The sequence below is a fragment of the Pungitius pungitius genome, chromosome 6 (assembly GCF_949316345.1).
Source record: "Pungitius pungitius chromosome 6, fPunPun2.1, whole genome shotgun sequence".
Lineage (NCBI taxonomy): Eukaryota > Metazoa > Chordata > Actinopteri > Perciformes > Gasterosteidae > Pungitius > Pungitius pungitius.
In genome coordinates this window covers 781,821-796,818 of record NC_084905.1, presented here as the reverse complement: position 1 = coordinate 796,818, position 14,998 = coordinate 781,821, and the positions used below count along the sequence as shown (strand labels likewise).

The following is a 14,998-nucleotide window of genomic DNA, read 5'->3' as shown; positions in this document are numbered from 1 at the left end:
ACTTCATTTGAAATATACATAGTTATGTTATGTGTAGTCGTCATGTTTGAATAGTGCTGCCGGATATTATTTGAAAATAGTACATGGTATAATCACCTTCATTACTTTCAGAAAATATGAAACATTGAAAGCTTGACATCTGATCCTCGCTCTTCTCTCTTCCCCCCCAGGCCTCCTTTGCTCTGGTGCCAAATCAGCGGTTCACAATGAGAGTCATGAGATGAGCCTGCGAACAGCACTGTCCCTGCAGTTCCTGCCATTTGATATTTACTGATCCATAGGAGCCAGACGACGATGCCCCTGTCTCCCAGATAACGTTTCTGAGGACCAGGCCTTCACTGCACACATTCTGAACAATGGCAGGAGAGACTCAGCGAACGCTTTCTGTCAAAGAGCTGGCCGCTGAGTCCAAACTGCAGGATGAAGGGACAGCGCTGGAACAGCAGAGTGACAAAACCACAAAGGAGTTTTCCGAGCACTTTTCAAGCACAGGCACTGAGGCCAGAAGCAGCGGCGAAGGGGCCAAAGTTGAAAAAGTAGAGAAGGGACGGGACTGCCCTCAGCAGCGTGAGGCTGTCATACGGCCACAGCAGACAGGGAAGATTGACTTCAGGTCACTGCAGAACCGATCCAAATTTTCCACGGACAGGACTTGGTCGAGTGGCAAAGGCAGCCCCCAGTCCCCGAGTGGAAAAGGCCGCAGTCGGGAGAAGGCGAAGCGGTCAGGGAAGACGGAACGCGCCAACCCGCAGCAGCTGTACAGACTTAGCATTACAAATCCACGCTCCAACCCCACCATTGGTATTGCTTACCCACAGCAGAAGGCCGCGCCACCCAAGAAGTCGGAGACCAGTCGTGGCTCAGTTTCGGGCAGCTACAGATTCCACGTTCCCAGTATACCAGAGAGAGAGGCCGAACTACAGCAAGAAGAGCTCAACTTTGGCCACTGCTTCCAGGAGGCCTCGTCGAACCTTACTCCCCCAAGCTTTACCTCACAGGCCCTGGTTTCTTCAAGTGGAACGTCATCTCACCCACACCCCCCGCTGTCACAGCAGCAGTCTGCTTCCATGGAGAACAACGGCACACAGCCCGGCAGTCAGCTGATCCTGACTGACTTTCAGCTGAGCGGCTCTAGTGTATGGAAGTCTCCTGAAAGGACTTTTAATGGTGCTAACTATGGGCTGTCATCACAAAAATCCACTGCCCTTACAGAAACTAATAAGGCCTTTTTGCATGGTCCGTATCAATTTGGATATAATTTTCTTGAAGAATCGGCCTCCGACTCTGTCAGCGAACAGAACCTCCAATCCCAAGACTTTACAACCTCCTCACAAGGTTCTGTTCATTTGACCCAGAACTCTTTTTCCTTTACACCTGGAGAAGGGCAACACATTTCTCAGAACAGCACTCAGTTCAGCAATGAACAGCAGCCCGAGGATAGAAGTTCAAATTCTCAACCCCCACAGTCACAGTTTGTTCAAGGGGTAACACCCTCCATCCAGTGCCCACGGAGTCTGAGTGAGGACTCAGCCGGTAGTGAAAGCTCCGGCTCCAGCTCCCAGCAGTCAGAACAGGGGAAGCCCGCTCTGTCCAACAGCACAGACACTCTGGCACAGGCAGACAGCAGGGATGCATCCATCACCCTCGGTAGTAAGAGGAACTGTCACCCTCAAGACACGGCTGCCAACCAGAGAGCACACATTCACGGAAGTGTGTACCATGCAAGAACTATGTCACAAAGTCCAGGTTCTCAAATGCACTTTCCCAGCAAAACATTTAGCACACCTCGAGTCACTAACATTCACACAGGCATGATTTCTTTTGACAAAAACACCAATAACAAGGTTTTAAATAGGTTACCACACTCGTGGGAGGGGTCTAATAAGACACATTTACCAGTTGACCCAAACACTATTCAGTATTCTGATATGAATGACAAGTATCAGTTTCAGAACCAGCCAGCACTTGATCAAAGGCCCAACTCATCTAAAAATAGCAGAATGACAGGTCAGCAGATACGACCGAACCCGACCCTGTCGAACCAAAACAGAAATGACTTATGTAGGCAAATAAACAATCAAAAATTGCCTTATATAGTTTCCCCTTCTGACTGGCAGGAAGATAGCAAAGTAAATAAGCAAAGCTCCCTGGAAAGTACGAGCTTGTTTCAGAACGGCAGAACCTGTGATGGGTTTTCAAACCAAAGACAGGAGACTGTAAAACATAGCAGTAAAACCATAGAGATGAGCCACGCACAAGTATGTGAATCCAAAAACAAGGCGGTGTATTTTGGACTCAACCAGTCCATTCCAGCAGCATCAAGAAACTACAGCTACCCTCCATTACAGGTCCCCCCCATGGGACTTATGATGGTGTCACCGTACGAGTCTCCTTTGCCCTCGCCGGTCCACAACCCTGCATCCAGTAGTACCTGCTCTTCCCTCTCCCCGGCCTCTTCCAGTCCTGTTAACATCAGTTCAGAGGACAGTCAATTGTCAAAGTCGGCACCCCCTCACACATATTATCACCAGGCCCAAGCCAAAACACAGTTACTGTCAGATCACCTGAGCTCTCACCCTCACCACTTTCATTCAGACACTCCAAGACACCTTTCCTACGCGCCAGACCGAGCCAAAGACGACATGATGAACTACCTGCAAAGCAGCACACATCCAAAGACTGCTCTGGATGGGAACAAAGGTTACATGGACAGTTTTGGACTGCAGCACCATCAGCCACCACCACCATACTCTGCACATCAGTTGTTAGCGACGTCATTAGCCACAGCAAATCTCGACCAGTTAGATGTGGTTCTGAAGTGCAAGCAGTGTGATCAGAATTTCAACAACATGGCTTCCTTTCTAGGCCATAAGCAGTATTGTTCTCAGCATATGTTTGCTCAAAACGACCTCAAAGACATATCAAAGATGGACGACAGTAGAAGGTTTCATGCGGAGCCTGCAAAAGCACTGTCGTCTGTTTCAAATTCTCTGATGTCGAGGTGCGCATCTGACCTTCACCTTTCTCTGTTGGGCCTCAATAAAAATGGAGAACTGATATCTGACAGTGAAACTAAAGGAGAGAACAAGGACGATTCAATGAAACTCAACTTGTTCTCTGGTACGGGTAACCTTCCCGTCCCCCTCCCTGAGCTAGAAATGGAGGATGCTAAGCTAGACAGCCTAATCACAGAAGCCTTAAACGGACTGGGATATCAATCAGACAATGCGGAGATAGACAGTAGCTTTATCGATGCCTTTGCTGATGATGACCTCACTACTGTCAAAGCAGCATCCATCAAGCAATGCCATAAAACCAAAGAATCTCTCATCTTTGAGAGCAAAAGCAAACAAGCAACAGAGGATGACAGGTCTTTCAAACAAGAACAGTATTTCTATGACCCAGAAGTTGAGAACTCTGACACGAAGAAACAGTACACTGAAAGCAAACGTGAAAAAAGATCTCTGGAACAAGACGAGAAGATTGTTATAAGAAAAGAAGAATCTCAAAAAAACTCAAGAATTGCCTCAAGGGGGAAGACGAGAGAACACGAAAACAAAGTGAAAGAGGCAAGAAAACTGTGGAAGAGTGAGGATGATGACCAAAGTGCTCAAAGGTCTCTCTTATCCAGCAAACTCTCTGAGCGTTGTGGTGTTAAAAGCTTCCCAGACAGCGCCGCACATCGAGGGTCAACAACCTCCCCGGCGTCCACGTCTCCAACCTCAAGGACCGCAGTGAAAGACAGCAAGAGGAAAAGCACAGGAGGGGGCACCTGGAGTAAAGAACTTATTCACAAAATAGTTCAACAGAAAAATAAGCTCCGTAAACTCCATGTTAAGGGTACGAAAAACCTCCAGTTTTCCTTAGTGATGGAAAGACTAACTCCCACAGTACAGAACCCCGCTTTTGGTGAATACGACTATGTCTCGGACTCAGATGAGGAATGCGAGTCTGTTAAGATTGCAAGCCAAGGTCGGCTGAATGAAAGCAACCGGTGTAAGTACACATACAGCAAAGAGTGCCGATGGCGAGCGAGGAGTGAGAGGGACCAGGCAGCATGGCGGCACGAGTCAAAGGAGTGTTTTGAGGTGAAAAAAAGCGAGGAGGTTTCTCTCTCGCCGGAGAAACATGGCGCTCAGCAGAGGCTCAGGAGAAGGGGTAGCAGGTCCTCAACAAGCAGTGAACTCAGCACATCTGTGAGTGTTTCCAGCGATAGTATAAACAGCCCCAAAAGCACTGAATCCGACTGTGAGAAGAAGACAGACAGCAAAAGGAAAGATTCTCCAGAGCAGAAAACATATGAAAGGACCTCCCCACAGAAGTCATCTAAAGACTCTAGCACACTAGCACTAACGTTCACTAAATCTGTCAAGAAGTATAACTCTGACAAAGCTATTCTTTCGGATACCAAAGACAGTACACAGGACTCCAAAAACAATAATACCAATGCAGAAGTTGCAGAAACGTTGTCATCACCCCAAAAAGCAAAATACACAAGCAAGACCTTTGAAAAAAGCATAAGCTCTCAGGATAAAAAATTGAGAGAGAAGCTGGTGTCTCCCAGAAAAGAAGCTGGCACCACAGTCATTTTAGAGAAAACAGACAATCTCTGCCCCAAAGAAGAACCAACACAGTTTAGCAAAGCAGACAGCGAACCACGACAGTTTGATTCACACTCTCCAACCAGCAACAACGAAGTTGACTTCAATATTGACAGAAACAGAAGGTGCAAAAGGACTGAGGAGCTCCAAGCTACACAAACACAGTCATCGGAGAGCCCCGCATTCGAAAAACAAAGTGACAACGTTTGCATTGTGGGGGAGACGATGACTTTAGTCAATGACTTAAACGCACACAAGCAAGCCCTTTGCACTTCTTTGATGGACGAGGTGTGCCTATCTCCAGCTGAGAGCCAAGGCCACTTGATACAGAAAGACACGCTCCACCTCCTGCCCTACCCACTGGATCAGGAACAGGGGCTCTTGAAGTCCCCGCTTTCATTTGACACCTCGGCGATGTTTGGGGATCTCACAGGATTCGACAGTGGCCTCTACTCCGCTATGCCAATTCAGAAAGACAGTTTTCATTCAATTGAGAGCGCAGCTGATAAAAAAGAAGAGTTTGTGTCCTCCTTCTCTCCCTTTCTGGAACAAAGAGAATGGAACATTTTGGTTAGCCCCGTACTGCCAGATGAGATATCGCAGTACAAAGGCAGCTCTGAGAAATCAAATGAAAAGAAACCAGATTACAGTCACGTTCCTTTGTCTCTGCCAGAAAAAATCATCGACTATAGTGCACATCTGCACAGCTGTGCATCAGAGGATGAGCTAGAGATTAAAAGGATCGTGACTGAGCTTGAAAACCAGCTGCAGTCGAATAAATTGGAAAGCCAACCGTTAGAAGCCAAAGATGTACCTAAGCAACTGAAAATGAGCAAATTCTCACCTTTACGCCTGGGCGATGGGTCGGAGAGCGGAGCCACTGGACTGGATACCAGGTGCGCTGTGCAAACCACACAAGTATCAGTGACCAATTTCACTGAACCGTGGTCCAGTCCATTCCAGTTTGAGCTAATGGGCGGACAAAACACTTCGATTCACAATCAACCAGGGGTGATTGAACATTTCCATGAAAAAGAAGACGATGACCCAAATTTCATCTCCACTGCCTCTCTTATTGAAAACCCACAGCATCTCCATGACCACGGACCAGTGGAGAGGAACGTTGAAAATGAGACTTCAGTAGAAACAAAGGACGAGCTTTTAGAACAGAAAAGATATACAGAAAATCTTATGAAAAGCTTGGAAGTGATATCAGACTCTATATACAAAAACAAACCTGTTATATCAGATAACGTGGAGCAAAATGTCACCACTCTCACAACTCAACAACATCACAAAATTGAATGTCAGGCAACTGATGCAGGTGAGAGAGAAGATCACAGCAAAAATGATGAAATTACTGGGAAGGAGAATATATTATTACACCGAAATATCAATATCGAGCAAAAATATGATATTGAATTCATCCTGAATGAGTCCCAGTCATCTCTCTTTAACAGCAATGACCCCAGAGTGAATGGAACGCAGCCAATGTCATCACAGCCAAGTGAGCCCATGGAAATCAATGATAGCAGGGCTGAGACTAAAGTCTCATCAGAAGAGGAAGTGTGCAAGAATAGTAATTTGATCGAGTCTGCCCACTGCTCAAGTGTGGTGACACATGACACATGTGCATTTAAAGAGTCCAGTGGGAACAGTAGAGCAGCAGCAGAAGATATGAATCAGTTGTTGGGAAATAATGGTGACTGTTCGACCCCAGCCGGCTATGAGGAAGCAGAAGCAGTGAAGGGAATCACCGGTCAGTCTTTCAGCCTGTGTTTATCACCAACTCGACCTGAAACAAGTCTAAACATGGGTGAGAAAAGTCTTGGTGCCATCGAGAAACATTCCACCGATCACCATGTTAGTACTGGAGACCTTACTTTTTCACGTGCCAAAGAATTCAAATTGTATTCAGACAGTGTGAACGATGAAATTACTGTTGAATCGGCAAAAGAGGAAAACCTCATTAAACTATCTCCCTCTAAGAGCTACAGCCCAGCTTACGGTGCAGGTCCAACAACTGAGCTGTCGGTGGAGCCCTGCAGTCCAATACTGATGGAAGCCAATGCAGAGAGCACTAGTCCTTGCTCACCCTTCAGAGACACCGAGTCCATAGAGGGACAAAGTCATCTGTTGGTTCTTTCGCAGTCCGATGGCATCATTGACAGTGATTCCTGCAAAGGTCCTCCGTTTAATGGCTCGTTTGGTGACTCGAGTCTTGACTTCCGGAAACAAGAAGAGATTTTAATCGTACAGGACATCAAAGAAGACCTTCCCATTGATTTCATGGCAAGTCACCAAAACTCACCATGCAGGGAGGAGGTTGAAGAAAGTCCCTGTCTCTTTCTGCACACTGCCACACCAACCTGTCCCCTTCTACCAACTTCTCCTCAAACACCCATGCACAAATGGAACACAGAAGCGGATTCATCTCAGTCACAAAGCAAATGTGATGATGCCTCTGTTATCCATGGCTCAGTTACGAACATGCAATCCCTCATAAACACGGAAGAAAACAGCAAAGTCAAAGAGGTTTTAAACAATGAAGAACATCTGAACACAACAGCCGAGTTGGAGTATTCTTTGATTAGCCCACCACTCCTCGACTTAGCGAACATAGATTGTAAAATCACCAGCTCTGAAACCACCATTACCTCCCCACTTCCAGTGACAAGCTCTGCAGAACCACCAGAAGTTGCTCACGGACTTGAAAGCGGAGATGTGGTGTATGATTTGAAGCTCAGCCCGCTCAATTACAACAGCATTTCAGACGAACCTCCGAAACTGAATCGATACAACTTCATAGCAATTTCACTTGCCAGTACAACTGAAGAGCATGCAGACCTTAAGCAGAGTACCAACAATGTCTGTGAACCCTTCGACCTGAGAGTTAACCCTGGAATACTGATTTTTAACGAAAGTGAAACAGACGCGGTGCTGTCACTGAACCGAGACCCTGTAGCTCAACTGAATTCATCGGATGAACTGGAACTCCAGCAGAGTGTGAAATTCACAAGTTTTCCTGTGGGCCTCCCACCTGAAACTAAGAGAAAAGATTCCTCAGAGAGTGATGCAAAGACAGACTTGAACGTTTGCCATGATCCTGTTGGACCTTTTGAGCATTTGGCTCTTCACGCTGACCCGCTGAAAAAGGATGAATTAGGGAATTTGACTTCTGCTGAAGACAGGAAAGACATTTCAGATGGTCTACTCGCTCCAAAACCACTTGTCATCTGTGAAAATGAACAGATGCCTCTTCCACCAGACCAATCCGAGAAGCAACCAACGATAGAGAATGGACAGTGTTCACCAATACACCAAACTCACCGAGAAATATCTAAAAAAAAGACCCACAACAACGCTCAACAGGGCAAAGAACTTTGTGATCTCTGCCTCATGTGCTTCAGAACCGTGCCAGGGTTAAAGAGACATAAGGCCATGAAACATTCGGGCAGAAGTGAAAAACACATTGGCTCGCAGAGTTCAAGCCATCAGGGGACTGTGGATATTTATGAAGCATCCAAAGCTACCGAGAAAGAACATAAAGATGATTCAGAAACCTGTTACCCAAGTAAAATAGATGGACCGCCTGAGATAAGTAGCACCCTCATATTTAAAGCAACAGAGACCGAGTCAGTCCTTGATGAAATGGCGATTGAAAGCAATATAGTGGCAGGGGGGAAAGTGGGCCACCAAAACCCTCTGCTGCCCACAAAAGCAAAGAAGAACAACAGAGTGAGAAAGAACAAAAATAGTGAGGTAAACATAAAGCCGGACTCTTTCTCAGAGGAGCTTCTGAATCAATTAAAAACGGACATACTTCAAGCGATAACTCCTGAATTCCAAAGCAGCGGACTACAAAATCTCCAGAAATCGCCAGCAGACCAGGTGACGAGCAATGAAAAAATCTTTAATGGCCCAGAGCAATTCTCTCACCCCGTAACTTCAAACTCTGGCTCTGACAATACGCCGCCATCTCCATCGAAACAGGCAAATGAGCCAAATCCAATCACTAATCTGGAAGAAGCTAAATGCAAGAGCATTACAGAGACGGCAAATGGGGAAGTTAGTGCAGATAACATGGTTGAAAGTGCTGTATCTGTAGACAAGGATGTAATCAGGCAACATGATGAGCCCAGGAAGAAGAGTCTGTGCGCTGTGGAAGATGTGTGTGAACAGAAAGGATCTGAAGGGAGCCTCGCTCAAGAGATTCTTAGCCAAGTGGCTGGCATCGGGATAAAACGTGAGGAAAACAGCGTCCCTACAGAAGAGGCACATCCTCTCTCCTATTTGTATTGTCCCCCTCCCAGTCCTGGCATAAGTCCAGAACTGAAGGCCTTACTTGATGACGACACCACATTCTCACAGCTGTTCCCCAGAGATGAGCAAGCAAAAAGGAAAAAGTGCCCAAGGGTCTACAGCAAAAGAAACAAAAGACTTAAACTATCGCCTGAATCAAATATGAATGAGGAGCACCCGCCCTCAGAGACATCGGTGCAAACTAAAGATCATCAAGAAGTAGAGCAGACATTCACCGACAGCCAGACTAACCGCTGCGAATATGACACAATATCAACCGACGATGCCATCCTGTTGAATATGTGCCACAACAGCGCATTAAAGACCAGCGATACCCAAAGTGACCACCAGGGTGTTGGTGAGAACGTGTGCGAGGTTGGAATCAGCCCCTCGGATCCACTCGAGAGCACGGTTGATAAATCTTCAATTGAATGGAGTAGCTTTGATTCAAGCTCAACGGTGACCTCTGACCCCGGCACCTGTAAAGCAGAAGAACCGTCTGCACCCTCCCCTGCGCCCCCACCTTCTGCCCCCTTACCCGTAGAGTCGTGCGTCACAAAGAGCGTTCATACCTTCACCAGCATTGACATCCAGAATGTCAAGACTACATTTCAACTTCCTGAGATCCACTTTCTCGACTCCAAAAAAGACGTTTCACTGGCTCCTCCCGCGGCAACTGTTGACGTGGAGAACAGAGATGGCGAGAAGTCCAAGAGAGCGGTCGAGCGCCGGGGCAGAAAACGTCAAGATTGTGGAATAAAGGTAAAGGATAAGCAGTACAAGTGCAAAGTGTGCTTCACTTGGTTCCTCACCCTGGGCGAGCTGAACTTTCACAAGCTCTCCCACAACCCTTCTCCACCTCCCACCTGCTACATGTGTGTCCAGCGTAAGTTCAGCTCCAGGGAGCAACTGAGAGACCACCTGAGGGAGAAACATGCCAAGAACAAGACAGGTTTCTGGACATGCGGAATGTGCTTGAAGGAGATATCAGACGTGTGGATGTACAATGAACATTTACGAGAGCATGCCACTCAGTTTGCCCGCAGGGGTCAGAGCCAAGGCTCCATGTTGGGCATTCCAGGCTGCTTCATGCAGGAGACGGCCGTGAAGAACTTCATCACCTCCATCATGCAGCACCGCCCCAGCAAAGCCAACAGAGAACCCAGCAAGGCCACTAAAGAACAGGAAAAGGCTGTTGTTGCAGACAGCGCTCCGGCAGAGGGAAAAACCTCGGGGGGGGCTGAGCCAAAGGTTCACAAAAGTAAAAGCGTCAGTGCAGCAGGTGGGAAGCAGAGCGCCTTCACGCCGCTCGAGGTCCTCCACAAAACAGACACACCTAAAAGTGTGGAGATGCATCCCAACTGCAAAGACCCCTCAAGAGACTGCCACCACTGTGGGAAACAATTCCCCAAACCATTCAAACTCCAGAGACATTTAGTGGTTCATAATTTGGAAAAGATTTTCCTGTGTCACAAATGCCCCGTGTCTTATCAGGAAGCCCAGGAGCTGATAGGCCATCTGAAGACTGCACACGAGGAGGTTGATGTGCCAGATTCAAAACACACCACCCTCTACACCTGTGAGCTGTGTGCCGATGTCATGCATGTAATTAAAAAATCTTTCATCTGCAGCACCTGCAACTACACCTTCTCTAAGAAGGAGCAGTTTGATCGCCACATGGAGAAGCACTTGTCGGGGGGGAACAAAATCTTCAAATTCCGAGGTGTTTTCAGACCTGTCAAGGCAGCCGCCTCCAAAGAAGATGAATGTGATCCACTTGCAAGTAAAAGGAGGAGAATCCTCTCTGACACTCTGCAAGAAAATAGCTCAGACAGCGGCATTGCCAGTGTGAGCTCGCTGAACCTAAATCCAAACTCTGAGACTTCAAAGTCCTCTGTGTCCACCGCTGAGGACTCCACGCAGACGGCCGCAAGTGAATATCACCGCGACACAAAGACCACAAACGTGAAGACCGAGGACATTGCTGAGGGTTACTCGGAACTGCTTGTCGAGCTGGACACCTCCATTCGAATGGGTTCTTCTGCTGAACCAAACAAAGAGGAACTTGAACCAGTCACCTCACCTCTCCTCGAAAAGGAGGGTAATGGAAAATCAATCAGTGAGTCATGTGACGTGAAAGAGGAGGATGAGTCGGTTTGCATCAGAGAAGATGAGCTACCTTTGTCGGCGTCAAACAACAGTAGCAGTGTGGGGGAGGAGACTCTTAAGCCCGACGGAGGCTCTGCTCAAGGTGCCACAGCTGAGACTGAAAACACCGATTCCCTTCCATGTTGGGACTCTTTACCCGGCCTGAGAGAAAATCGAATCATTTCAAAGACACTTGAGTCAAAGCATGAATTAGCTGCTGATGTGACGGACCAGCAGAGAGAAGATGTGCCGTGGCTCAACTCATTGAAAGCTACCCACGATGATAGCAAACAGCCAACTTTCTCTCACTGTGGTGAGCAGGACTGTAGCAGTCTGATCAAAGACAAAGTCGCCAGAACAACAGACAACACTAAAAACAGCATCACGGAGTTCACACCAGTCCTCCACGCCAAGGGTTCCCTGAACGCTTCCGTCTCAAACGAGGACAAAGAATCCGTGAGACCACAGAAGAAGAGGAAAGACTGCAAATCCTTGCACAGCTTGCAACGCTTCTCCTCTACAGTCACGCAAGAGAACTATGGTGTTGACTCTCGAGCCAAAAAGAAATTCCGCTCCAGCAAGTGTGCAAATCCCTCCGTGCAAAGGAAGACGGATGGACCCAACGACTACCCTGTGCTGTCCTCTGTAAGGGATGACGTCGTTAGCAACAAGATTGTTTCCAAGTGCAAGACCTCAAACTTGTGTTTGCCGTCAAAAAGAAACCTGCTTGATAGCTGCACACAAAAGAAAACTGAGATCGTGACTCCTCTTAACGGGGATTACAAAGCCAAAAAGGGACCTATGGGTCGGCCTTTGCACCTCCCTATTTCTAAAGTGTCTTCCGTTCCAATGAACAATTCTTTGAATAAATCTAGGCCAAAGCCGGGTGTTAGGTCAATGGAGAGCCATTCCTACAGGACAGCAGAGTCCCAAAACCACCTCTTAAGCCAGCTGTTTGGCCAAAAACTCACTAGCTTTAAGATTCCCTTAAGAAAGGACACGTCAGAATCTATTAACTGAGTGGAGCTTGAGGGATCTGTGAATAGAAGACTGTAAATTTCACAGTTATAAATGTTTAAGAAAATTCCTTGTGGTGAATGAGATTGCACAGCTCTTTTCTGTGAAATGCTATCTTTAAATACATAGTCACTTTATGTTTTCTTTGTACATGTGCTTTTGTTACACAGTTGTGAGGACGAATGGAAAATATGAATTTTGGGGCAAAAATGAATTTGCTAGTTGGGAAAATCATTGAACTTTATTCAGCTTCTTTGTTGGATATCATCTATTTCAGAGATTATATTTCATTTACTAAAAGAAAAAAAAAGAGAATACTTGAAAATACAGTAAAATATTTTCTTCTAAGAGATGCATGTTCATTTTGCATTTGATCTTATTAGTCTTATCAAGTCATTTTGAAAAAGGACCAAATGAAATCATAACTGACTCGGACTATTGTCTGTGCACCTTTCGTACATGCTTTGAACGTATTAGTTTTGTATCATTTTTTACTTTACTGTACTGCATTGACATTCATTCATCATATTAGCCTTCTGTATAAACATGGTGCTACATTGTGTTTTATTGTAATGTGAATGCCAATGTCCTCGGAAGGGAACGTGAGAACTGTAGCAGTTACAGTACATTCAATCAATTGTTTTTACTGGTTCTCTGTTGTTTATTAACGATACTGTGTAAAGCATCCAAGTACTTCATATGTAGGCTGATAGAACACAACATTAGGAAAGCTTTCATTGCTTAAACTCAGGTGCATACAAGGACATCACAGTCCCAGGACCTGTATTCGGAGTTCTTCCCATGCACTGATAATACCACACACAAATCACAAACTCAATCATCTGTGTCTGTTACTCCAACTGTTTAATTATGAATAGTATTTACAACAAAGGTGCTTTATCTTGTTAATACTGTATGTATCTTATATTGTATAATATTTTAGGTAGACTGTTGTTTTGGTGCAATGCTTCATGTCAAAGTTTTATTTGAATAATGTGCAAAAGATACGGAAGAGTGGAAAAAAAGGGAAATGCAGTTTTATGGTTGTTAAGTGGTTCACCAAGTGCCTCCTTTATCGTTGGTTAATAAAGATCTGTATTGGTCTCTACTTGCTCTGTTCTTCTTTTGTTCACAACATGTTTTGCAAATGTTCAAACATCCGTCCCGGCGGACTGCAGCTGTCAGCACGCCGGCATCGGCCACTGCGAACACTGGAAGCTGTTTGTGTCTGGAGGCAAAAACAGGTGCACACACAACAAGTAGTTTCACTTCATCTGCACTTAACTCATCGTCTGAAAGTGAGGCGAAGATGTATATTCACAACAGGGAACCAGGGTCATATTCATCCACCCGTGTGGTCGGCGTGGCGCAGGTGGCGAGGGGCTCTTTCTTCTGTCGAGCTTTTGTCGCGTTGCTCTCTCACCACGTGCAAAATGGCTTCTGTTCCTACGCGAATATCTTTCATCATCACATAGGAATAAAAAGCCATAGTGCACAATGGCTTGTGTATAAAAAGACTGGGACGCATTTATGATGGAACCTAAGCAAAAGACAAGAGGGGAGAACGGTAGATTGGATGAAAGAGTTAACAGAGAAGGATTAAAGAACAGGTTATTTTGATATAATACGTAAAGAGAAAATACATTTTGTACACATGAAATAATAAAAAAACAAAATAATTCATGTTTCGATTCTCACACTAATGTGAGGACTATGGCAGGCATTCAGAAGGGGGGGAGGAGAGAACACCAATGTTGTCGTTGAAATAACTTATCCTGTTCATTTTGTAGAAATACGGGTTTTGCAGCATCCGCAGAGACCACATCTTTGGACTAATGAGGAGAAGAGAAAATAGCATAACTATCAGTGATTCGCTGTTACTTCCCTATTTCTCTTCACTCAGTAAGGGAAATACACTCCAGCAGAATGGAATTCCAATTCATGAAGGCCTGCTGGCTTGTGTGTTACATACTGACCTTTGCAACAGTGCATTAAAATCCATGAACAGCATATCAATGACCCCCCCCCCCCCCCCCCCCCTCAGTTTGCTGGCAGTAGACGAGGAGCTATCATACAGACATGATGCTCTCCATTTGTTATGAACGGGTGACAGAAATAGCTTTGGTGCTCAGACAATTTCATCATCATTTGGATTGACAGGATTTTTATCAGATACTATTGGGGGATTTATGTTGGAAATTTTGAACATGTTTTTTGACAGAACCATATTATTGACCTAAACTCCTTTTGCATCCTTACATATTACTTGTATGGCTGAGCATTAACCACAAGTATATTGACACAAATTCCATGAAAGTCTGACATAAGACGGCAACAAACGTTTCCTGATTCCTGAGTTTGGTGCAACGGCTTCTTTTCATTTGAACCGCTGTATGAAGACAACCCCCTCACATCTGTATCTTTGTACTTTGTGTAGTCCAACATAATGAAAAACATTCTTCATGTGTATTGTAATATCGAAGAATTGATTCATGAATTAAGAAATATTTGAACCATTAAGTAATGTAAATGAAATGCCTTACTTTATCGAACAGAATAATCATAAAAAAGCACAAAATATGAGTTTGCCAGTTTCTTTGAGAATATCTATTGCTCACGTTGCGTTGTTAATTGATTTCAAAAATGATGGCTGATGCTTTGTCCTTAAATGTACCTGGATATTACCCCATCCTCTTTGGTGAAAGTCCCCTCAAGTGTTTCGGTCAGCAGCTGCGTGTTGATTAAGACCAAATTAAAGCAGAAGAACTCCAGCTGTTTGGTCACAGTTGAGCCCAGAACGTGTCACGCGGAGTGAGAAGGAGAAGCAGCTCCACGCAGCCTCCTGTCAGGGACCCTTTTATCATCTGATCTATGGGGAAATTCTCCCGAGGCACCGTCATACAGGAGCATGACAGGAACGCTTTGCACTT

The 14,998-nt window shown here is 45.6% G+C and overlaps 1 protein-coding gene across 1 annotated transcript in view; it reads left to right on the top strand.

The window, feature by feature from the left end:
• LOC119196030 (uncharacterized) overlaps nt 1-13,172 on the top strand; it is a 37,270-nt gene extending 24,098 nt beyond the window's left edge. The window contains exon 2 of the mRNA XM_037451396.2: nt 171-13,172. Coding sequence (XP_037307293.2) covers nt 357-12,071 — 11,715 coding nt within the window. The 5' untranslated portion in view covers nt 171-356 and the 3' untranslated portion in view covers nt 12,072-13,172. The remainder of the gene's footprint in view (nt 1-170) is intronic.
• Nucleotides 13,173-14,998: the final 1,826 nt, after the last annotated feature.